The sequence below is a fragment of the Lissotriton vulgaris genome, chromosome 2_1 (assembly GCF_964263255.1).
Source record: "Lissotriton vulgaris chromosome 2_1, aLisVul1.2, whole genome shotgun sequence".
Classification (NCBI taxonomy): domain Eukaryota; kingdom Metazoa; phylum Chordata; class Amphibia; order Caudata; family Salamandridae; genus Lissotriton; species Lissotriton vulgaris.
In genome coordinates, this window is record NC_141687.1 from 1,444,419,496 (window position 1) to 1,444,445,942 (window position 26,447).

Consider the following 26,447-nt stretch of genomic DNA (forward strand, 5'->3'; position numbering starts at 1 on the left):
TGTAAGAGTACATCTTCCCACCATTAGTACATTCCGTTCGGCTGTAAACGAATCAAGGAAGAGTCAGAAACAGGTGCAGAGAAAGACGAGGATAGCAGACAAATCCAAAAGAGTGTAAAGGGGTGGTATCAGGAAACACGATTGCAGGGATCAAAAGGAGACGTGCCTAATGAATGCACAACTGAGACAATAGACCGGCACGGCAAGATGAGCCTCGAGCGGGGCCATCTGCCTTACAGTGTCATCCCCCTCATCATAAAGACACCCTCAAAGGAACACGTGTTTTCCGCAAGAGTTTGGGAATCCCAGGGTCACGAAGCGGACAGTGTCCGTTCGCTGGCTACTTGAGGGCAAGAAACAAAATGGATGCCGCATCTAAAATGGAACCCGTGGGTTCAGATGAAGAAACCCACGAAACAAACGAACGGTTTAGGCTAGCACAGCGAAAACGCGTACACCCACTAAACTCGTCATTTGCGGTTCATAGATACCAGACTCGGTCATATTCGGACGAGCCGAAAACACCACTTACAATTGTCACGGAACCTCAGACGCTCCTTTTGCCCTCATGTAGGCAAGCACTAGTCGTCATCGATATCGATCTCGATATTCATCAGACCATCCAGATGTTGCTGCAACATTATTCTATCCATCAGTGCTTCCTTGGTAACAGGTGGCCGTCTTATACACGTCGTAGCACAGAGGCCAAATAAGGCAGGACCACACTGTACACAAAGACAGCATGTGAATAGAAATGCTACAACAACCCCAATGATCATCAGAATCTTCCAACCCCACGTCGACATCAGGCCCCAAAACCACCCTAGTTGCGTCCAATCCCCTACGTCCACGTGTATGGACTCGGAGATCTTATGCAACTTCGAGATGGCTTGATAGACAGTTGGAGCGTTGTCAGGAATGAAAATGCAACAACTCGAATGGATCACCTTACATACTCCACCTCTATCTGCAAGGACAACGTCTAAAACCATACGATTTTGTAATGTCATAAGCCTGTCCGCCTGAAGCTCTGCTGTAATGTTGCCAAGGGCGCTCGCAGTGATATTAGCAGTCGATTCCACCACTCGAGTTAACTGTCTCAGGTTCCTACTATTGATCATAGGTCCCCAAAACGGCAAGAAACCCTTAAAGAAGTCTCCTACTTCTTGACCGGCAGTGTTCTCTTCGCTAATCACGCCTCTCACAACTCTGGTCTTGTGATAATCCGACCCAACAGTAAAGGTCGGCGGCAACAAATTCGCAATATAACATGTGCCTGAGAAGTCACGAGGCAACCATGTATATGTGCGGTCGTAACAGACAAAGTATGTACCCTTGGCAGTCAAAAGAACAGGGGAAGAGGCCGTCGGCAAAACATACGTTTCGGTACAGGCACTCCTCCCAAGCTGAGCTCGCGGGCTTCGGCCTAGGCCTTTCAGACAGAAATTACCGAGATGGGGTACGATCCAGATCGGAGACGAGCTTTTAAGCTGCCGATCACCCACTGACATGCTATACTCAGCCTCACTCAGATCTCTGTATGCTCGCACCTCTTCCTCTGGGATAAGCGATGCGTCAAAGATATCCCTATCTAAATCGGCAATCGCTCTTGCCAAAGGCTTGTGGTACGGGCCAGGACCATGATCTGCAGTGCGTGGCTCTCGATGGGGGTAGGAATCTAGTGCACTACGAAACATTGTTTGGAATGCTCGAGCTGAACCCTGGGAACTGTAAGGAAGGACCAAGTACGGAATTCCCCTATCCGTGGTATGTGGCATTAACCCACACACCCAACAGTTGGTAGTGTTCATCACCAACTGATGCTGATGAAGCAGCTGAATGAAGGAATTGTTCATAAATTCTGCACATCTAACCTGCTCGTGTTGGGGTAAGATATGGAAGGAATGAGGAGAAACAGTGGAAGTAGGTTTAGGTTCAGAAAAAAGGGTAGGTGAAACAGAAGGCAATAGTGACTGTATCGCATAATACACTCCACCCACCAGTAACGAGGAAACAGTTAGGAACAGTAAGAATACCTGAAACATAAAGCATTTAGTACGTGCAATCCTATGTAATTCGAATCTTTGTGCTAGAGTCTTCTCCACTTCCGACAGCTTTGAGAAAGCCATCCTCTAAAACCGTCCGCAACGTTCTTGACGCACTTCGTTCTGTGTAGCAATAGTCAATCCCCAGGAGTTCCTAGGAATCGACGGCCTCCGACCTAGTGTCAGGACCTACTAACCAGAAGGAAGTACCCGCACGGCCCTACGGTCCACCCGGATGTAAGGTTCTTTTAATTAAACAATATATACAAAATCTCCTAGCTGTGGAAACAAACACACATGTGTGGAAAAGAACTCAGAATTCAAACAGAAACCACAGTTATTAAAAAAATGTTCAGAGTGATAATGGGGTTACCGTGGATTTCAAAAGGAAAAAAAGGCAAAAATCATTTTATTAGTCTCTAGTATTGGAACAAAGAAAATATCTGCTTCTTCCAGGACGAGTCTACTCTTCAAACAATTGATGAAACAGAGTCCTGTCGGTCAGACAATAGTTCAGATCTTGAATTCTCCAATGACAAAGGTTCAACAGTATTGTCCGGCTGCACTGAAGTATCTCCCACAGGCTGAGCGTCACTGAAGGGCACAAAATTCGGCAAAGCCTCTGTTTCAGATGAGGCGATGCCTGTCCTCACCCACGAGTCCGCTGGTAAAGGTATTGGTACCTTTTTGGTGTGGGTGGCATGCACCCAATGTTTGCGGCCCTCCAGACGAACAGCAGTTCTCGTGGCAAGGAGCACCTGAAAGGGCCCGATGAACCTCGGCTCAAGATTTTGTTTTCGGCCAAAGTTCCTCGTAACCACCCAGTCTCCGGGTTGGAGCTAGTGGCCTGGACCCTCCGTCTGCGCCGGCAATGCTTCAAAGACCTGTTGATGAATTAACCTCAGTTTAGCAGTCAGATCATGAAGGTAATCAATCAGCATTGGATATTCAAGATCGGTGAATGCACTGGGTCTAGGAACCCCCCAAATATTTGCAGGACGGCGGAACACAATCTCATATGGGCTGAGCCCTACTCGAGAGTGTACAGTCGCCCTAGTTGACAGAAGAGCCAGGGGCAAAGCGTCGGGCCACGAGAGACCAGTTGTAGCCTGAATCTTTGCGAGTTTTAGTTTTAGAGTACCATTGTACCCCTCAACCAAACCTGCTGACTGGGGATGGTTGGCGCTATGGAATTTTTGTGTAATTCCAAGGCCTTTACACACACTCTTCATCACACTCCCCACAAACTCACTTCCAATATCAGACCATACAATCCGTGGCATTCCATACAGAGGAAAGTATTCCTTCAGTAGGACTTTCGCTGTGGACAGGGCAGTATTATCTTTGAGAGGGTAAGCTTCGATCCATCGGGAGAATGCGCAAACCACAACTAAAACGTATTTTAGGTTATTACATCCCTCCATATGGATGAAGTCCAACAGAATTACCTCAAAGGGACATGTAGGAGGAGCAAAGTGGCCAGGGGGTGTTGGAGTTCACTTGCCAGGATTGTACATCATACATGTCATGCAATTCTTGACCAATCTCTCAGCACACTTAGCGATACCATCATTCTTCCATACGGGGGACAACAACTTGCAAATACCTTTCGCACTAATATGTGACAAGCCGTGAGCCATAGTCACAACGGCTAGCACATATGCATCCGGCAACATCCACCTTTTATTCTCAGACAAATCAATCCAACAGCCATTCGCATCCAACTTTCCTGTGGTCTCTTTCCACTTGGTCTTTTCAGTCTCAGTGGCTTCATTCTGAATCGCTTTCACACCTTCAATAGTATCCTCACACATACCAGTTTCTGCAGGCCACCTTACCGAACTCGTCACATACATTCTAGCAGTAAGGTTTCGCGCAGTCTCCTTAGCAATCTCATCAGCAAACGCGTTGCCACGACCAACATCATCTGTCACCTTACGGTGTGCACTACATTTAATAATCGCCACCTGCTTGGGCAATGTAAGTGCATCTAAAAGATCATTCACAAGCTGTCCATGCTGGATCTTCGTACCATGCGACGTCATAAAACCTCTTTCTCTCCACAATCGTCCAAAACTATGGGCGACGCCAAAAGCATACTGGCTGTCGGTAAACACATTCGCCCTCTTTCCTTTTGACAAAACACACGCTCTAGTTAAGGCAATTAGCTCTGCCGCCTGTGCAGAGTTCTGATTCAATCTTTCAGTTCCCACAACCGTACTCAACGTTACCACAGCATACGCAGTCGTCACATCACCATTCGGCAACTTAAAACACGAACCATCCACATACAAAGTACCATTGGGTTCTTCCAATGGAGTGTTTTTTAGGTCAACACGACCCTTCGTTTCTTCCTCAGTTCGCAAATAACAGTCATGTGGTGGTACCTCATCTGATTCCATATTAATTGGCAACAAAGTCGCCGGGTTTAGGACATTGCAGCGCTTTATTTGAACGTGACTTGCCAAAAGCGTCAACTCATAACCAGACAACCTTGCGCTCGTCAAGTGTTGGGTTTTCGTACGATTCAAAAGAGTGTCAACTGCATGCGGAACCATCACCGTAAGCATATTATCCATGACCAATCCTGCAGATTGTCGGATGGACACCGCAGCTGCCGCTGTTGCTCTTAGACAACTCGGCAATGCTCTGGCTACCGGGTCCAAGGTCGAGGAAAAATATGCACATGGACGCTGCTTACCGCCAAATTGTTGCGTCAAAACACTCAACGCACAACCTTCCCTCTCGTGAACGTATAGTGTAAACGGCTTACTGTAGTCAGGAGTACCTAACATAGGGGCCGAACACAATGCATCACGCAGTTCAGAAAAACTTTTCTGACACTCTTCCGTCCATGGCAAAGGAGTTGGAACATCCTTGCACGTGAGAGCTACCAATGGTTTCGCTAGCAATGAAAAATTTGGGATCCATTGCCTGCAGTATGACGTGATACCTAGAAAGGCACGCACATCTCTCTGAGTTGTTGGCACAGTCATCCGAGCGATCGCTGCAATTCTCTCTGGGGTCAACCTTCTTCCCTCCTTTGACAATAAGTGACCTAAATAGGTTACTTCTTGACAACAATATTGCAGTTTAGAAGGTGACACCTTGTGATGCAAGGCACAGAGATGTTGCAACAAAGACACCGTAGCAGTTTTACAAATGTCTCGTGTGTCCGCAGCCACCAATAAGTCATGGACATATTGGATCAAAGCCGCACTAGCCGGTAACACAAAGGCGTCAAGTTGACTCTTCCGGGCTTGGCTATATATCGATGGACTCTCACAATAGCCCTGAGGAGCACGTTTAAACCTAAAGCTGCGGCCACCTAACGAGAAACCGAAAATGTCCCTGCTCTCCTCAGCAATCGGAATGCTAAAGAAAGCATTCTTCAAATCGATCACTGAGAACCAGGACGCAGATGCTGGAATCAGAGTCAGTAAAGCCGTAATGTCAGGCACCACAGGGAACTGAGGAATCACAATTTTGTTCACTTCCCGTAAATCAATGACAAAACGATAAACAGGAGGCTTAGATGGATCAGTGCGTTTCAGAATGGGTAGCACAGGGCTATTACACACATTTCCCTGAGTCTCCTTGATAACATCTTTCTCGATCAAGTCATAGATGATCGCTAACAACGCTCGCTCACCATCAAGAGAGATACGATACTGGGGAATACGGGGTAATCGCACATTCGATTTCAATTGAACAACGTAAGGGGAGATGTCAAGCAGGCCCACGTCATTGGGACCTGTTGCCCACAAAGAAACAGGAAGAGAACTCAATTCCGGTGGGAGTTTATCGATGGACAAGTACATAGGAGAGATTACTCTCTCACCCAATGTAAGCTTTACTCCCGCAGGAGAACAATACAAAGTCGCATACAAACGTTTCAGCAAATCCAGGCCCAAAAGATTCTCACCACAACCAGTTGTCAAAATCAAAGGAGCTTTCAGCTCACGAGGCCCAATTGTAAGGGGCAAAGGGCAAGAAACCGGATTGCTAACAGGGGCGCCGGAGAATCCAACGGAAACATTTGTTAAGCCAGACAAAGGTGCGCCAGGGAGTTTCGAATGCATGATGGAACTTTTCGCTGCACCAGTGTCCAACAGAAAAGGCTCAACTACGCCCGAGGTGGCAACTGCGACGTAAGGCCCTCTCTGATTAACCCGAACTGATACTACTCCCTCTCCTTGTCTATGGCTATCCTAGTAATTACCGTCGTCAGTACCCTGATCGACGTAATAATCGTCCACATTGTACTGTGCGGATCTACCTGATGATGATCCACGCTGATCAAAACAATTATTGGAATCAGTGGAATTATTAGAACGCTCGTTTTGATTCTGAGCAACACCACGACCTCTACCTCGTGAAGCCTGTTGAGGACCACTACGACCTCCTCTAGACGAATTGCCACTATTTCGATCGCGCAAAACCGGACAATCAAATTTCAAATGACCCTCACCTCTACAGTAGGCGCATTGATTGTATCCAAGCATAGATCTTGGTGTGGAGGAATCATTTCGCGATTGCGACCTAGCGGGCTGTGATTGCGATCTATTCCGCTGCTGAGAATCATTCTGATTCGAGCGCGGAGGATATGCTTGTTGCAACAAAACTTTCGTTTTGAGCTCTTTCGTCTTTTTATCTGCACGATCAGTTTCCTCTTTCTCTCTATTTTCATAGTATTGAGCCGTGGCCAATATCTGGGCAGAAGTAGAAACAGCCCACGCACTCTCTGAATTTTTCAATTTATTGCTAAGCTCAGGCAACAAATTCGATACGAATTTATCCACGAACAATCTCTGGCCTCCCTCAGTGACCATATCTTGACCACTATGATCGATGAATGCCTCCTCAAATCTCGTAAAGAAATCAGAGACACTCTCATCCCTCTTTTGCTTACAAGCAGACAGTTTATCCCAATTAACTTTCATTGCTGGCATAAGCGTCTTCATAAGTGTAATTATTCTCTGGGGAAGATCAGTAATGAGCTGTTCAGGCTTAGCCCCACCAACTTGTCGTACGTCAGCCGCTGTAAGCGCAGCCCAATCACCACCTAATTCAGCTACATGATCTTCGTGACGTATTTTCGCCCATACCGGTTGCGGTACAACATTGCCGAACAACATGTCGATGTCGGCAAGATTCATTATCGTAGCATCCACTAACTGAGACAACTCTTTATAGTACCCTGCTGGATTTTTGCGAGGGTCAGGCAAGGTTTGCTTAACCTGCAAAACCTCCGATCGTTTCAATGGGAGGTGTATCCACACTCTCTGGAAATGCGGTAGAATAATAGGATTGGCCTGCGCATCACCTGGCATCCACACTGGTGGAACTTCACGCATGGGATACTGACCAGGCGTCGACATCCATTCCTCATGTTCGTCTTTAAACAATGCACGAGGCATTACAGCGGGACGAAAAGATAGTAGATGCTCAACAGCACTAATAACGTTGCTACCCACGATCATACCACTCGAAAACTGAAGCTGAAGTTCAGTTAGAGCAGCCAATACATCATCTGCCGCATCAACTGATATTTCATCACGTAAGAAATTGCACATTTCTTCAAACACAAATCTCTGTGTTGGCTCATTAAATTGAGAGAAAGTGTCAACAACTACACGCGGAGGATTCTTAAGAGGATACCTAATCCAATTACACGCCATATTGATTAATGTATCACGTTCCCTACCACCCGGAAGCTGACTTCGTCTTTGGGGAGCATCAGAATCAGCAGACCCAAGAATCGGTCCAAGAGGAGAGTAAAAGTTAGCAACAATATTAGGAATACGTCGCCGAACAGACCAGACGGAGAAGAAGAGAGAAGTAAAGGGGTAACAACAGGAGGACCAAAGACAGGAGGAGCAGGAGCAGTAGGAGTAGCCACAAGAGCAGAAGTAGCGGGAACAATAGTTTGAGAAGGTATGGACGGTGGAGCAGTAGGAACAGGAGCAGGTAAAGGGATAGGGACAAAAGGATTCGCAAGAACAGGACCAGCGGCAGGCTGATTAACAGCTGCCGGAACAACAGGTTGAGGAACAGGAGGAACCACAGGCGCTGTGGTATCCTGTGCATATGGAGGTGGCGACTTCAGTAGATAAGACAACAAAGGGTCCTCTACTGCTTCCTCTCCCTTCTTATCAGTACTCGATGGTAGAGCGGGATAACACTTATCCACTGTCATACGTTGTAATCTATCAAAAACTTCCTTTTCCTTCTCTTCTTTGTCTCGCTGAAACTGCTCTGCATTTCTCATCGTCGTCACGATAACTTCTCTCTTATTACGTTTAAGCTGCTTGATTTCTTTCTGCTTGGCTTCTTTACGCCATAACCGAAAGGAATCAAACATGGCCGGCCTTGCTTTCTTTTGAAACAATTTTGCTTCCAGATTATCTAAAATCGGGGTCTCAAAACTACCATGAGGTGGCCAACTAAGGACACCGTCATTCTTAGTGTAACGAACCCAATAATCATTAAATGTGATAGGACCCATACCATGTCGACTATATAATTCATAAATTGGAGTTCCAACTGGAGGTATCGGACACGAGTCCTCCAATCGGGAATCCGTACCACAACCTCTAAAGCAACTGAACAAAGTACTACGGCCAGGCATCGTGCACACTAACCGAGTTTCACAAACGTCAAGGGTTATTGGATTACAATGTCCCAGCAAAAGTGCAAAAACCCTCGGTTTTTGGCGACTGCAGACGTCAAATAGAACAACTAAGAGCAAAATACAAAGAACCACAAATGCAATGGAACCATGCAACAACTAAGCACCCACAACAACTAAGGACTGTGGGAGCGACCCACAAATACTTAACTGAAAGATCAGTGGCGTCACCAGGAAGGCCCGTCTATCGTCTCGCTTATACCAAGGTCTACGCCAGGCGCCAAAACAGGTCTACAGTCAGGGCAGCAGTCCGTCACAGCCGTCAGGAGGCGGGGATCTTCGCGGGAAAAGTCTTCGGGCCACTTGTTTCGACAACAGGATCGATGAAGCGGGGTGCACCTTCCCTCGGAGATTTCATACGAAGTTCCTCACGATCGTCGGGCTTTGGACCGGTACCGCTGATGCAGCCCCACGTTGGGCGCCAACTGAAGGACTGGGTTTTTCTAAGACCCAGCGGTGCCAGGGATAACACCTGAAACCTTCGTGGGTTACCTGTTCCGGCGTACAAATGACAGAGACACGGGACACTTCCTTCGGCGTCAAAGATTCGAGGTTTATTTACTGCAGGGAACACAGAAGTCACGAGAAGTACATAACATGTATGTTCACGGAGACTGCTTCGAATTGTATCTGTGGATCGCTCCTTTTATACAGTTTTTCGTCATAAGATAACATGGCAAACAAAAGGTTACAACCCGGTTCCCACAGTAAATTTCATAGGGGGTCGCTTTCATGTATTCAGGGCCCGGAACATAATTACAGTAGCATTTGTCGGTTCCCAACTGTAAGAGTACATCTTCCCACCATTAGTACATTCCGTTCGGCTGTAAACGAATCAAGGAAGAGTCAGAAACAGGTGCAGAGAAAGACGAGGATAGCAGACAAATCCAAAAGAGTGTAAAGGGGTGGTATCAGGAAACACGATTGCAGGGATCAAAAGGAGACGTGCCTAATGAATGCACAACTGAGACAATAGGCCGGCACGGCAAGATGAGCCTTGAGCGGGGCCATCTGCCTTACAGTGTCATCCCCCTCATCATAAAGACACCCTCAAAGGAACACGTGTCTTCCGCAAGAGTTTGGGAATCCCAGGGTCACGAAGCGGACAGTGTCCGTTCGCTGGCTACTTGAGGGCAAGAAACAAAATGGATGCCGCATCTAAAATGGAACCCGTGGGTTCAGATGAAGAAACCCACGAAACAAACGAACGGTTTAGGCTAGCACAGCGAAAACGCGTACACCCACTAAACTCGTCATTTGCGGTTCATAGATACCAGACTCGGTCATATTCGGACGAGCCGAAAACACCACTTACAATTGTCACGGAACCTCAGACCTGCGGCGCCCAGTTGGGAGATGGTGCCGGGGCCTCAGGACTAGGTACCCGCTCCATTGAGACTTGGGCGACAAACAGGCCCCACCGACAAGAAACCATATCACCCGGGCTCGTCAGGCGTGAAGAGTCTGCAGAGCGACGCCATCTTGAATCACAGGGCCGGGATGGCCCAAGAGTGCAGACGAGGGGGGCCCACGTCTAAGACGATCAAGAGCAGCGGGGAGCCGCCACTGCGGGGTCTATCACCGCTGGTCCCTGTCTTAAGGCCTCCGAGTTTGCAGTTCCTCACGATCGTCGGGCTTTGGACCGGTACCGCTGATGCAGCCCCACGTTGGGCGCCAACTGAAGGACTGGGTTTTTCTAAGACCCAGCGGTGCCAGGGATAACACCTGAAACCTTCGTGGGTTACCTGTTCCGGCGTACAAATGACAGAGACACGGGACACTTCCTTCGGCGTCAAAGATTCGAGGTTTATTTACTGCAGGGAACACAGAAGTCACGAGAAGTACATAACATGTATGTTCACGGAGACTGCTTCGAATTGTATCTGTGGATCGCTCCTTTTATACAGTTTTTCGTCATAAGATAACATGGCAAACAAAAGGTTACAACCCGGTTCCCACAGTAAATTTCATAGGGGGTCGCTTTCATGTATTCAGGGCCCGGAACATAATTACAGTAGCATTTGTCAGTTCCCAACTGTAAGAGTTCATCTTCCCACCATTAGTACATTCCGTTCGGCTGTAAACGAATCAAGGAAGAGTCAGAAACAGGTGCAGAGAAAGACGAGGATAGCAGACAAATCCAATCCAAATCCAAGATGGCGTCGCTCTGCAGACTCTTCACGCCTGACGAGCCCGGGTGATATGGTTTCTTGTCGGTGGGGCCTGTTTGTCGCCCAAGTCTCAATGGAGCGGGTACCTAGTCCTGAGGCCGCGGCACCATCTCCCAACTGGGCGCCGCAGGTCTGAGGTTCCGTGACAATTGTAAGTGGTGTTTTCGGCTCGTCCGAATATGACCGAGTCTGGTATCTATGAACCGCAAATGACGAGTTTAGTGGGTGTACGCGTTTTCGCTGTGCTAGCCTAAACCGTTCGTTTGTTTCGTGGGTTTCTTCATCTGAACCCACGGGTTCCATTTTAGATGCGGCATCCATTTTGTTTCTTGCCCTCAAGTAGCCAGCGAACGGACACTGTCCGCTTCGTGACCCTGGGATTCCCAAACTCTTGCGGAAGACACGTGTTCCTTTGAGGGTGTCTTTATGATGAGGGGGATGACACTGTAAGGCAGATGGCCCCGCTCAAGGCTCATCTTGCCGTGCCGGCCTATTGTCTCAGTTGTGCATTCATTAGGCACGTCTCCTTTTGATCCCTGCAATTGTGTTTCCTGATACCACCCCTTTACACTCTTTTGGATTTGTCTGCTATCCTCGTCTTTCTCTGCACCTGTTTCTGACTCTTCCTTGATTCGTTTACAGCCGAACGGAATGTACTAATGGTGGGAAGATGTACTCTTACAGTTGGGAACCGACAAATGCTACTGTAATTATGTTCCGGGCCCTGAATACATGAAAGCGACCCCCTATGAAATTTACTGTGGGAACCGGGTTGTAACCTTTTGTTTGCCATGTTATCTTATGACGAAAAACTGTATCAAAGGAGCGATCCACAGATACAATTCGAAGCAGTCTCCGTGAACATACATTTTATGTACTTCTCGTCACATCACATGGTGGCCTCAACAGCGGCGGCACCGGGCAGAGCCATTGACCCCAAGCATACGCCCGACACGGGTCCAATAGGCGCCCTACAGCCAGAGAAGACAATACGACTCACCACCAACCCACACAGCAGTCCTAGACGCAGAGGACAGGCTCATTGAGGAGGCTGAGGAGGGCCAGTGCCAGGACGATGGGCAACATGGCGGGCAAACGAAAGAAGGGGGACCGCACGCTCCCGGAGATGCTAGCAAAGGGCCAGAAAGAAACGAAAAAGGGCTGCCCTCGCCCGAGACCATGAAACCGCAGCCTAGTCCATCAGGAGCAGAAGTGACAATCACTAAGTCCTTCCTGGAATCACTATTCAATTCGCTCAGGGACGACTTAAAAACGTTGTAACCCGAAGTGGCGGGAGAGGTCAGGGAGATCAGACGGGAGGTGGACGGCCTTGGAGAGTGAGTGGTGGCCATAGAAGAGACGGACCAAGTCAGGAGCGAGGAGATAGAACAATTGCAACAGGAGGTCATATGTCTGAAGGACCAACAGCTAGACTTGCAAGCACATGCGGAGGACTTGGAAAATCGGTCCCGCCGAAACAATATACGGGTCCGGGGGTCCCTTTGAAGGAAGAGGGGATGGACATCACCGGCTATTTACAAGCTCTCTTCCGCGACGTCCTGGGGGAACCAACAGACTTTGAAGTTAGGATCCACAGAGCACACCGAGTGGGACTCCCTAGACGTTCGCCTGCCCCTCCTCCAGACATCTTGGCTTTTTTGCCGGACTTCCCACTTAAGGAAAGGATCCTTAAGGAAGCGAGATGGAAACAACCTCTCCAATTCCATAACTGCCCTATAGCCCTGTACCAAGACCTCTCGGCCATCACACTACAGAAGCGGAAATCTTTCAAGGCAGCTACAGACTTTTTACGAAAGGAGGAGATCCCATACTCCTGGGGTCACCCATTCAGGTTGATTTTTAAATTGAAAGGGGCCTTGCAACAAATGCGATCACTGCAAGACACTTGTGCACGACTGGCCATAGAGCATCCGGAGGACCAGACATCCATGCAACAGTTGCAGGGGCAAGCTACAGGAGGATGACAGAAAGTCGGGCGCAGGCGAACGCCCAAGCTACAATCGAAGCCCGAACCCCAAGTCATCTCACAGGAGAGGGCCACAGCCATTCGTGAGGTGGCCAAAGAAACGTTGCCCACTGAATAAGTTCCTAAATGGGGGGACGGCTCACCTTATCTACACTGCACGCACGGGGTCGGGCGAGGGCTATATAGGCCGTCATTTGGATCCGCTCCACCAGGTAACGTTACCACAGCCCTGCGATGGACTGGCACGACTGGGACATTGACTTTTCACTGTTTGGGTGTTTGGAAAGGGGGGTTGTTGTTGGGGGGTTCTGAGGGTGGGCTGGGGGAAAGGAGGGGCCAGGGGGGGTTGATCTGGGTTGGGGGGGAGGGGTGGCTCCCGTGTGGTGTACCTTAGGCAACGCAAGAATGGTTGTACGATGAGAGGAATTTGCTTCCTCCGCTCCTCCGGCTTAAATCGGAAGTGACGGCATGGTGTGGCCTGCCGCTATCTCCAGTGGGAAGGGCAGCTCTCTTCAAGATGATGTCTCTTCCCCGATTCCTGTATTCCATCCAAAACACGCTTGATCTTGTACCTGCCAGTTACTTCCGCGAGATTGAGAGCCTCCAGAGGAAGCTCATATGGGGCGGGCGACCTCGCATTACATTGGCGAAGCTGACTCTGCCCTGGTATGATGGAGGCATAGCGTTGCCTGACATCAAACGATACTATTGGGCATCCGAATTAAGTGCAATTAACCACGCAATTACGGCCCCGTCCCAAATCCCGCATTTGAAATGGATAAGTGGCAGATGCCGGGAGGTAACTACAATAGGGCGCTTTACTCCAGATCAGCTAGGAAGAATTTGACTGGGCCCACCGGGGTTGCGGTACGGGTGTGGGGTAGTGCAACCGCTGCTACGGGGTGGTCGGACAGATTGACTAGAGCTACCCCGCTTTACGCAGCAGAGAGACTGGGCAATCTCTGGACGACGAAAAGATTTGAAAAGTGGGATCTTATCGGTATTAGCAGGGTCGGGGATCTCTGGGTTAAGAACAGGATCAAGACTTTTGACGAACTCAAACTGGAATACGCATTAAGTGATATGGAGCACTTTCATTACATGCAGATCCACCATGCGCTTGGGTCGGTCTTTCCAGTCGGAACCGTTATCCCAGAGTCCTCTCCTCTCGAAGACAGAGTGCTTGACGGACACGTCCCCGATAGCACCATTTCCCTCATCTATAAAAAACTTATCAACGATCGATCAGACCTACTTGTACAGCTTGGGGGTGCTTGGACCGGCGATGGACTGGAGTTGGACGATGAAGATTGGCAGGCTGCGATATCTTCCCCTAAGGAGGTCGCGATTCCGGCGCGTCTCCGGCTGGTGCAACTAAAGATTCTACATCGAGTCTATGTCACGGGTCCATGCCTGTTGCGAATGGGTTATTCTGTTGACGGGTTGTGCAGGCATGGGTGCGGTATGCTTGCTACTTTTATTCATATTATATGAGAGTGTCCAGATGTTGTGGTATTTTGGAACCGTGTGCATGCTGTTATGGAAGAGGTAACGGGTGTTTCATTGTTGCCGGAGGCCTGACGCTGTTTGTTGAATGTATGGGAGCCGAATGACTACAATGTGGCTCAGACTCAATGGGCTACCCTCGGCAATATGGTAGCAAAAAGGGACATAGCCCAACTATGGGGTTCTCAGAGAGCACCTCTGGTATCAGCCTGGAAAAAAAACATGGACTGGTGCATGTTCAGGGAAAAAACTGTGTATGTGGCTCGGGGTAGGCCCTAGAAGTGGGGGAGGATATGGCACCAATGGAACTCATATCGTGGAGAGATTTGCACCCCCCCCTTTTGTGGAAGTCCCTGACATACCTTTGTCCCCGTGACCCTACATTCCTTGAATGCTACATAATACTGTTTATGATGTGCTTGCCCACTCCCGCCCCCCCTCCCGAGATCTTAGATCCTTCTATCGCATATGTCCTTACAGATGGGATTGCCCCCCCGCCCCCCGGAGACGGACACTTACCGTATAGTTTCATTGCCTCGCTAGTTTTTCTGTTTGTGTTTCTTGTTTCCTTATAAAATATAAAATGTGAAACCTTTAATTTATCCTCCCTACTGCCACAGGATCTTCTAAAATGTTGTGCGCAATTGCTGCCGGGCCCTCGGGTTGTCGGCTGATGAGCTGTGTAACAATGCAACTTTGGTTTTCATTGCTGACAGCCGGTCCCTGTGGTTGTAGGTCTGCAACTGTATTCTCCTTATTGTAATAAAGGTTTAAAAAAAAAAAAAAAGAATGGTTGTACGGCCAGAGATGCACCGCAGTGAAGAGAGATTTACCCACAGTACTCACACGACTGACTCCACATTGCAGGTCATCTCCCTCAATGTTAACAACCCCATCAAACGCAGGGCCGTCTTATCCTTCCTGGAAAACTCTAGGGCAGAGATATGCCTACTACAAGAAACGCATCTCCTACCCAAAGACTGGCATCGTATGCGATCCAGGGCTTTTCCAATTAAACACTATTCCTCCACCACAGAAAAAAAAGCTGGAGTGGCCATTCTGTTTGCGCGCCATTTCAAGGGCCTGGTGGGGGACAAAGTCGCAGACATAAAAGGGAGGCTCCTAGCTTATAAAATCCAACTGGGAGGGTGGTCAACAGTGATCGGGTCGCTATATGCACCCAACACTGAACAAGAATCCTTTCTTACGGGGGCCCTGGCAGACACTCTAACCCACAACATAAATTCCACGTTGGTGGGGGATGACACTAATCTCGTGATGGACTCCAACAGGGAAAGGTTCTACGGGGCGATCTCCAAGGAAAGGGAACAATGGTTGGCGAGTAGAGGGTTTGTAGACCTTTGGAGGATGACCCTCCCTGACGCCCCAGGATATACCTTCTACTCGCACGTACATCACACATACGCCCGCATAGACCATTTCCTGGGGTCTTCAGAAGTGGTGTCTCTAGTCACAGACATTGAAGTTGTCCCTGCAGCGCTCTCCGATCACGACGCACTCACACTACACATACAAGTCCCCAGAACCGAGACACAGAAAGGTAGATGGCGCCTCAAAGAATCTCTTTTGCACCATAAGGGGGTCACACAACAATTCAACAAGTGCATCACTGACTATCTAACGGTAAACGACACAGCAGACATTTCACTGACGGCACTGTGGGGGGCATTGAAGGCGGTGGTGCGCGGTGAATTAATCGCGGTAGCAGCAGCTGAAGCCCGGGAACGCCGGGATAAAAGACAGACGTTGGCCGACCAAGTGCTTGAGCTCGAGTGGGTCCACAGTAGAACAGGGGCCCCCAGGATCTGGCGCAAGCTCATAGCAGCCAGGGTCCAACTAGCGAGCCTTGACCTGGACCGAGCAGAATATGTGACACTACGCCTTCGCCACACTTACTACGTGGGCGGTGATAGAACGGGTCGCCTGCTAGCCAGCAGACTTAAAGCCAAGGTCCTGCGTCAAAGATCACGTCCATCCAGGATAGCAACGGGCGTGAGTTGCAAGGGGATGAGCAGATCGCTGAAACGTTTCGGGCGTTTTACGCTTTGCTATACGCGGCGGAGCCAGGCCTAGATAAAGGGGGAGCGGACTCATATCTTCAAACGACAGCGGTCACGGCCCTCAACGAGGCCAACGCACGTACTCTTGATGCACCGATAAGAACGGACGAAGTGATCACGGCGATAGCACTCCTTGCGCTGCTCAAAGCGTCAGGCCCAGACGACTTCTCGGCGGGCTTCTATAAAACCTTTTGCCCTCTGGTAGCCCCGATACTAGCTAGACTGTTCAATTCTTTCCAGGGCCCGGGCTCTATTCTACGTGACATGCTGGAGGCAGACGTAATTGTCCTGCCGAAACCGGGAAAAGACAAGATCCAATGTGCAGCCTATAGACCCATCTTACTGCTCAATCTGGACCTTGAGCTATTCACAGGCATATTAGCGGCGAGGCTGGGTCCTTGCCTGCCAGACGTCATTGAACCTGATCAAGCAGGCTTTAGCCCAAATAGGCAATGTGCGGACAACACGAAATGCCTGCTTCACGTCATTGAAAAGGCCCACTTTAATGATTTGGACGCAGCCCTCTTATCGGTCGACGCGGAAAAGGCATTTGACAGGGTCGATTGGGGGTATCGGGACATCACCCTAGTGCGCTTTGGGGTGGGAGAACGTTTTCGCACCTGGGTCGCCAGTTGTTACGCTGCCCCACAAGCGGTTATTTGAGTTAACGGGGTGTGCTCCAAACCATTTGACATCCAAAGAGGGACAAGACAGGGGTGCCCACTCTCCCCACTGTTGTTTGCTCTCTACATCGAACCGTTCACACAAAGGGTCAGAGACAATCCAGCGATTGCCGGCGTCAAATTTGGTGGGGAACCACAGACCATAAGTCTCTACGCTGATGATATCCTCGCAGTGGTGGAGGACCCCATTAAGTCGATCCCAGCGTTCTTAACAGAAATGGAAGCGTTCGGGAAAGTATCAGGTTTTAAAATGAACATCGGAAAGTCTCTGATACTACCGCTCGGGCGTAATGCTCGTGTGACTAGCAGACTACCCCAGCGACTAGGGGGGCTCTCCTCCTGCATGACGGTGCCCTACTTGGGCATATCACTAACGCCAAGTACGGCGCAAACGGTGGAACAGAACTATTCAGCTCTCCTTAATCAACTTCTGGGTGACCTAGCAAGATGGCGCCAACACTCGCTCTCTTGGCTGGGGCGAATAGCAGCGATAAAAATGTCTCTATTGGCCAGAGTCCTGTATTTATTCCAGACCTTGCCAGTCACACCCCCAATAGGTCTGCTCAAATAGCTGGAAGATGCCATCTGACAGTTCGTCTGGGCCAGTAAGCGACCACGGCTACGCAGAGGTCTCGCCGGACACGCCACATCGGTTGGCGGCTTGGGAGTCCCAGACCTCCTTAGGTATTTTCAGGCATCACAGCTCCGATATCTTTTGGAATGGCACCGACCCGAATCTGAAAAGAGTTGGCTGTTCCAAGACCGCGCAATGGCCCAAATGTCGCTATGGCGGGTCCCATTCCTAAGGCGCCAGGACTGACCGCATACATGAAGAAATCGCCTATCACACGCACAATTTTGCAGGTGTGGGACAAGGTGGCAGTCACTAGGGGCCTCACTACTTATCCATTGCCGATGACACCTCTGTTCGACAACCCTGCCTTTGAGCCAGGTATGGTCCCCGGATCTTTCCCTCATTGGAGGTCATCGGACTGTAGGTTGGCCGGTCACCTTTTCGATCTGGAAGACTTTATGCCTCTGCAAACCCTACAGGAGACCTACGCACTACCACGGATTCCGCACTTCCAATACTTTCAGATCCGGCACTGGCTCACGAACAGAGACACATTACCGCAGGTCAGTAGGCACCTTACTTCATTTGAAAAATGGCTCCACACCAAGAAGACAGATAAACAAGCGATATCGGAACTATACAAAATGCTATGCCCGCCGCACCCCACTTCGCGCTCCGCGAGTCAGAAAAGATGGGAGCGAGAACTGGGAGAATCCCTTACTGATAAGGAGTGGCAAGACATATATTACAGGGCCCATCACTCTGCTAGGAATGTGGCTAGTAAGGAATCAGCAGTCAAGATAGCATACTATTGGCACCTAACACCAGCACGGCTTCACCAAAGTAACCCGCGCCGCGACCCATTGTGCTGGAGGGGATGCGGACAAATAGGTACTCTAACCCACATACTATGGGAATGCGTAGAGGTGCAGGAATTTTGGGAGCAGGTACTTCGGGACATAGATAAATACTTTGATACAGAAATTCCGCATTTCCTGGTCTACACACTACTGGGACTTCCCAACAAAATCACCTTCCCACTCAAATCACTAAGGGGAAAACAAATGGGGCTGGCAATGGGGGCGGCGACGCAACATGTCTTGTCGTTATGGGGCTCCACGTGAAAACCCACACACACTGGGTAGCTCCACAGGCTCTGGTACACGATGGGCATGGAATGGATAAAAGCCTCCCTCACCCAAAAACAGGACACGTTCCTCGATACTTGGCAGCCCCTAGTAGATCTCCTATCCAATTAAGTTAATGAGCTCACCTGCCCAAAATACCTCAGGGTTCTTCGACTAGCTGATGAAGTCCGTAGAACCTCTGACACATCCACCTAGAGCTTTCAGATTCAGAGGCTGGAACAATGACTATCAGAACAGGGACAACACCGGAGGGGGGACCCAGGGCAAGGGGGGGAGGGGGAGGATTGGGGTGGGGGATTGTTCAGTTGGGGTTGTTTGGGGTAATGTCATTCAGCACCAAACCCGTACCCACCTGCATGGACACATTCTCCCTTACCGGCTGCACATTGACGACCCTGGGGGTGAGGGGGTGAGGGTCAGAGGAGGGGTATGTTCCCCGAGACTTACTTTGCCCGACTTGTTCTGAGTTTTATTTTCTGAAATTTAATAAATATGATTTAAACCAAAAAATCTATCTCATTCATAGATTTTTCGATCATACTCCAAGTCATGAATAACCTGTTTGACTAGCTATGTTTCACAGAGTTGGATTGGGATTAAAAACCGGCTCAGGCACGCTTAGAAAAAGTGGCCCATATTTGCATATTGCTTTTCCGCAAAACACTGCTTCTGTGAAGTTTTATAAAAAGAAGGGGGGGAGTCTCCGACAAAGACATGCTTTCTTAATTTTACTTAAATAAAAAACAAATGTACAGATTAGTTTACACTGATGAAACACACCTGAAAACAAGTGAGGTCACTTCTGCTAAGGCCCCCTTCCCCCGCTCAATCTGCATACCTTAATTGGCTGGACCAGCAGGAGAAAGGGAGTGACACCTCTGCCCATTGATAAAAGGGAGGTAATGGACGCCCATCTGCCGCCAGAAAGGCCACTCAGGCACCTACTGGGCTGCTGGCGGCATCCGAACAACACAGACACCGCCCAAATTGGCCTCCTAGGCCCAAAAAAGCAGCCCACAGCTGGAACATGGATACCGGCCCCTTGGCCATTACCCCAGTGCCCGCCTTACCAATCCAACCCTCTGCATCAGGAATAAAATCACCAGATACATTCAACGAAGGAACCTCCGTACTAGATTGGCACCTTGCCTCAAAATCCCACCTTGCAAGAAAAAAACATAAGTGGCACATCCTTCTCTGTTCAAGCAGCCAAACTATGGAACTCTTTACCCCCAAACATAAGATCTACGGATAACTATCTAATCTTCAGAATACTACTCAGGAGTTAGCTCTTCCCCACATAACTACCATACTCAAACATAAATTCAGAGCATGTCCCTGTGTATATAAACATTTATTTGGATTATATGTATGTATCTAGATATGTGCATTCCTTTATATAAATGTGTATAATAAACTTGTTTATGAATTTATAGATGTTCATTAGGTCTACTTAACAAATGTACACATTACCTATGGTTATATTATTCTATGTTTAACTTGTATATAGGTCGCTGCAAAAAGTAGTAATTTTTTTACCTACACTATTGAATTATTAAAAGGAAAAAAACAGATACATTAGCTTAAAGTACAGCAACACTTGACAATCTAAGCATATTAAATACAACTTAAATCTCGATATGTTACCTTTCTTTTACATTTGCACCTTTCATGTACTTATGTATCTTTGTATTTATCACTCTACTCCTATTCAGCATCTTTAATGCACTAACCTGTATCTCACCCTATGCCTCTTTTAATACATCCTCTACCTCCACTTTGACCCGTCTCAAACCCCTTTCTACTATTATGATCCGAAAAAATAGCCCTTTCTAGACTCTTCCCTCCCCTACTGCTTCTTTCATCATCTTGATGCTCTTTTACTATTCAGATCTCCCAAATAAGCCATTCTAAACCCTTCTCTCATGTATCACTCCTGGAATCATCCGATACCTCATCTTTCTCCCTAATCCACTTCTAGAGACTCTTTTCCTTCCATCTCTTCTTTACTCATCCCAAAACTCCTCCTGCTGCTATGATCTCCAAATAAACACTTTCTAGACCCTTCCCACCTTCTATTCCTTTCACTATCCTTTTCAATCCAACTAACAGACTGGCATGTCCACTGTTCAAATTAATTTCTATTTCAATAAACAATTTCACCACTAATCCTTTTTGGGTTCCGGAGTACTGTGCTACTCGCACAAAAGAGCTACAATGCCTCATCAGAGGTAGTACGCGATATTTAAATGCAATTGCAATCACAAAATCGGTCCTTTCACTAGTCTATGTCTAACCTCTATGCTAATATTTAAGTGGTGGTTATAGATGCCTCTGAGCAAAAAACTGTCAAAATAAACAAAAGTGACAATTATCCTAACACTAGAAGTATTGTTTAACAGAGCTCAGAATGGTTACCTTTCAAAAAGGTGCCGCTCCTCAGCAGTGAGGTAAGAGCTGTGTAAGTCAACCGACCTCATGTCATTCAAGGAGCCACAGGGCAGGTTTGGAGGTTTGATGCAGTAGAAGGCCTCTTCGTCTCGTTCATCGATGTACTCACACACCTCACTGTCAGTCTTGAGCTTAAATCCACATTCAGTGATGGCTTCAGTATTCGTATTTACATTTTGAAAACGACCCTGGTAGGCAAGTACCCCTAGACTTGAATGCCTCGACCGCCACAGAGCAGCAACACCCTCACTGGGATGAAACAGGTGAGTCGAAACCTTTACATTGCCCTCCCAGAATAGGGTAAAATGGATATGGTAGGTACCATTGTGAAAATCTTCAATTCTTCCACTGGCGCCAGCATTGAGTTCAGGTGAAAATATTCTTGGCCTGAGGAAGTCTCCTCCATAGGTCTTCCTGTTTCCCAAGTGGTCGAACATGTCATACTGAACCGTCAGAACCTCGCCTACGCAATACTTGTCTTTGCGGTTAACTATGGTGCCTTTGCTGTTTCTTCCACTGGTAGAAGTTTTCCAATTGCTGTCGACTGTGGCGTTGGGTAGGGACTGCTCAATTTTCTGGAAGATTTCATTGATTTTTAACTGAAGTTCAGAGGGTGGCTTTTGGCCAGCAGCATGGGTGGTTTCTTCAACATGACTTCGGCAAAAGTGAAGCTTTTCACTAAGGTTGGAAAACTGAAATGGATAAAAAAGTGCTGAGTTGGCAGCCTTATTATATAAGACTAATATTTTTTTTACTTTATTAATTTGCATACATGTGTGTCAACACATATCTAGTGCATTCATAGAGCCCCTGTCACTTCAAGGAAATTTCTGTCCTTAAACATCCTAATGTGTATGAACACTTCAATACTTTCCCCAACTTTACTCGCTCCTCCATCCCTGCTCGTCTCCCTAATTCTGCCATTGACTGCATGTGCCAAAGATTAAAATGGTCAAATAAGAGTTCGTTCTATGAAGAGAATCTCAATGTAAAACAAAATTTGGGTCTGAAAAAATAGTCATTCCTCAATAGGAAATATCTCTCTGTCAAATGAAAAGCACAGTTTTGTCTTGAACATAATCTTTATCCGAGAGAGAGAGAGCGAAAGAGAGAGACAATTCAGTTATCTAACCAGAACAATTTTTATCACCCATTAACGGTGGCAAGCTTCAAATCCAGACTGAAAATCAATCAATAGCAATGGTTCAAGAGGTGGTGTATGATTGGTGTGTTATGGGATACTCGCATGTAGTGTTTATTTTGTTATGCCAACCATGCTTCTCAAAAGTATATAATTTCATCACTCTACAGAGGTATTGTGAAGACCTCGTAGGGCTTTGCAAAGGTGACCCTCCAAAACTAGGAACTAGGAAGTTTTGCTGCCTGCTATATGCGGACGACGCCATTTTGTAAGACCTAACTCCAGTTGGACTCGAAAGGCGACTTACTGAGTTAGCAAGTTATTCAGATGATTACTTCTTAAAAATAAATATTACAAAAAGTAAAATGATGATCATTAGATATCGGGGATACTGAGTCAGGCAAAATAATCACTGGTTCTTTCGGAATTATAAACTTGCCGTGGTGAAGTTTTACCTATACCTTGGCAGAATTTTCACAGGTAAGTGCTCCAGTAGTGATCACATTGACCAATGCGGAGGTAAGGCAATCTCTCAAGCTTCCGCAATTAATAGACTTTATAAGAATTGCGGAAAAAGACACTTTGTAAATGTTTTATCAGTTTATAAAAATAAAATTCCCCCATCGTTGAGTTATGCCTGCAAAACATTAGACGAACAGCAGTGGGATAATTTTGAGAATGTAGAGGGGAGTACTTTGCACCAAATGTTTAATCTGAATCGCGCAGCACCCATAGCGGCGATTCGGCTCAAATTCGGGCTACTTTCCACTCTATGGCTGGAAAGACTCTCACCTATGTGGTACATGTGTGCAGAACTTAAATCACGTCTATTTGTCTGTCCCCTCCTACTACCTTCACAACATAGATAACTAAGATCCTTTTTTCCTAAAGTATAATATTGCCACAGCTGAGCAGGCCCGAAATTGTTTTCCCCCCCTCCCCACTCCCCTCTGTAGCAGTCTGTTTTTTTAAAATTATGAACAATTTTAAAAAATATTTTAGAGAAGGAACAGGTTGCCCCCTTAGCCGCAGTAGGAGGCATAGGTTCCCTTCAGAGAAAAATGTAATACATTTTTACAAGTAGTATTTTGGGGTTGTTTTTATTAGGAGGTTGTAACTGTTAAAGAGTTATTGGTATGATATTTTTCAAATGTATTACGTTATGGTCACATTGTAAATGTTTTTTAAATTGGTACTATAGTTGTGCGCTTACACTTTTATCTCCTTGCATGCTGCTACGATAACTGTCATGTACAATTGACTATCAGCCAAGACTATCAGATTTTGGTATCTGTTATTATGTTCGAGCACTTACACTTTTTTGGTACCCTTTAGGCTGCTAGTTACTGCGTAATGAACACTGAACCTTAGAATCTTTTAATCCCTTTGTACTACAATCCTAAATGCTTGTTGAAACAATTGTATTATTACAAATATATTATTTTTAGCATCCTCGCAAACACACAGTCAAAGTCGTCGATTGATCTAATGGTAAAACTTGCCTTGTCCAGCCCTTGCTCGCTTTGTATTTGAAAAGACTCTGATATTGATCTCATGCTCATATTGCACCTCTCTGCAATTAACACGCAATTATGAATTTTGTATCATTTTATGAAAACAAAATTTTTGCTGCTTTGTAATTTTTTAAGTCTTGATTGATTTGATAAATTGGATATGTGTTTTTATGTGGAACTCATCGAAGCTCCAAATCATAATAATATAAAAATTTAATTATATTGTGAAGACCCTATCTGGTGCACTAGTGTCCAGAGTCAGACTGGGGCAAAAAATAGGCCTGGGCACCAAAATAATAGTGACCCCCATTAGTGAAGAAGACACCTAAAATAAATGGTAATATCAGTGACATCAACAGTAAAAACCGGCACACGCTGATCTGTCAAATCAGCTCACTTGATTGCACTAAATGCCAGTCCGACCCTGCCAGTGCCCATTGAAACAGAGCGGACAATAGAGCAATATTCAAGTACCCACGAACATGGCACTTTCCTAAATGCATAAAGATTCCATACCTCTTTTACATTCCGGTGCCAGAAAAAAGCCAGCATAAATACGATAGTGATCGCCAGCAACCCGTGTAATGTATTTCTCGTCGCTGAAGCCATGTTCAATTACCTGCAAAGTAAAGCGAGCAATCTTAGTGGTCAATTTCAGAAACATGATCTGTCAATGACAATGCAGAAATCAGCCAATGGTTAGCCTGATGTTTACCTTGGAAGCGATCTGGAACTTTTTTACTAAAGATTCTTCACATGGCATAAAATTCAGTTTTTAGGGTAGAAGCAGAGTCCTTTTTCAGGTAAGCGTCACTCACATTTCCATTTTGTTGAAATTGAAGTTATAGATAGTGTTTTAGAACTAGTGTGCCTTCTGTGTTGACCAATAATCACCTGTATCGATGGGTTCACTGCCCAAAACACATGGTCTATGATGTCCATCTCTTGTAAACACTCGAGCATTACTCTTTAGAGTTTGGAGCATTGAGAAGAGCTCGGATAATATTGGTCCGCACCCACTGGAGTTGAACGTAACATTTGTGTGAAACCCGCATATTAGTGTCAGCTTTGCTCACGGTTACTGAGTCCTTTCTTTATTGCACTATTTATACCCAGCTTCCCTCAATGTGGCATTCTGGGACATGTAGTGCGTTACATTTAACAACACACTATTTACAGAAAGGAAAGTAACTGTTATTGTTATTTTCAATGGAGTACAATTTGTCCTCAGAAGCATACTTCTATTACTTGCTTGAATATCTTTATTCGGCAACTTGATCACCATAAAAGAATACATATAAAATAAATTTCCAATACACAATAAAATATTTAAAATACAAGTAAAAGAATAAGGTGCAACACAATCACTAATATGCTACCAGCAGATATGGCATCAGACCGTTGGGCCCCCCGACTGCAATTTCAGTAAGCGGGATCGCGTCATCCATGCACTTCCCAAGAACTTTGCTACCCCACAAATCATAAAGGAAGATGAAGAGTCCGTAGAGAGTACACGAAGAGCCTGACTATGGCACCTCAACCCCAGTTCCCTGCAGACAGGTTTCAGCCAAAATTTACGCGCCCCTTTGTAAGCTGGGCAGGCAAAAAATAGATGGGCCACAGACTCTGTTGGTGCTACACAGCCAGGGCATGAACGCAGGGGGGCACCAGACTTTGACCACCTCACCGTAAAGTCATGCACTGGAAGCGTCCCATATCGCAATTTTAGGTATAGTGCGCGATCAAAGGGTTTAGTTATCAGGTCGAGGAAGGGCTCCAATTTCCTCACACATTTAAATAACAAAAATTGGTCCGTGAGTGAGCCCCCTTCCGTGGCCCTCAACACATTACTCTGAACCCAGTCCCAGTATAACTTTTTGATCACATCCTTTGGTGGCGGCGATTGTGACTCCCAAGCATCTCTTAGCCCTAACTTAAGAACCAGGTCTTTCAATTTATTCAACCATCCAATTTTTTTCCCCGTGTCCAGTAGAAGAAGATCGTCCAGCCCCTCAGCATATTTTGCAAGCTCTTCCGTTCTTCTTAAACGGGTCCAAAAGAGCAACGGGCGTAGCCTTACCAAGTCCTTTAATGCTCTTCTGCCCAGATTTAATCTCAGGGGAATTAGTGGGGTGGAAGCAGGAAGAGCCACCACCTTCCTTAGAAAATTATTTTCCGCTGTCGATAGATCTGATACATTTTCGAACCCCCAAAGTTCAGAGCCATATAATGCAGCTGGGAGAATCTGACCCTCGTATATGGCCATGGCCGGGGAGACAGGTTTACTACATGATTCACGGATTTCCCTCAGAATCACCCCCGATACTCTTTGATGACTGAGTAACATTTTGGCCAGGTGATCCTTCCAGGTCATTCGGCTGTTTATCCGGACACCAAGGTAGTCAAAAGACTCAACCAGCTCCAAAGGAACACCATTAAGCAGGAAGTTATTTTT

At 47.0% G+C, this 26,447-nt stretch overlaps 1 protein-coding gene across 1 annotated transcript in view; it reads right to left on the reverse strand.

The window, feature by feature from the left end:
• LOC147732729 (NXPE family member 4-like) overlaps positions 1-26,447 on the reverse strand; it is a 465,136-nt gene that overhangs the window by 105,889 nt on the left and 332,800 nt on the right. The window contains exons 2-3 of the mRNA XM_086957281.1: positions 24,509-24,611; positions 21,305-22,029 (exon numbers count right to left, since the gene is read on the reverse strand). Coding sequence (XP_086813407.1) covers positions 21,305-22,029; positions 24,509-24,601 — 818 coding nt within the window. The 5' untranslated portion in view covers positions 24,602-24,611. The remainder of the gene's footprint in view (positions 1-21,304; positions 22,030-24,508; positions 24,612-26,447) is intronic.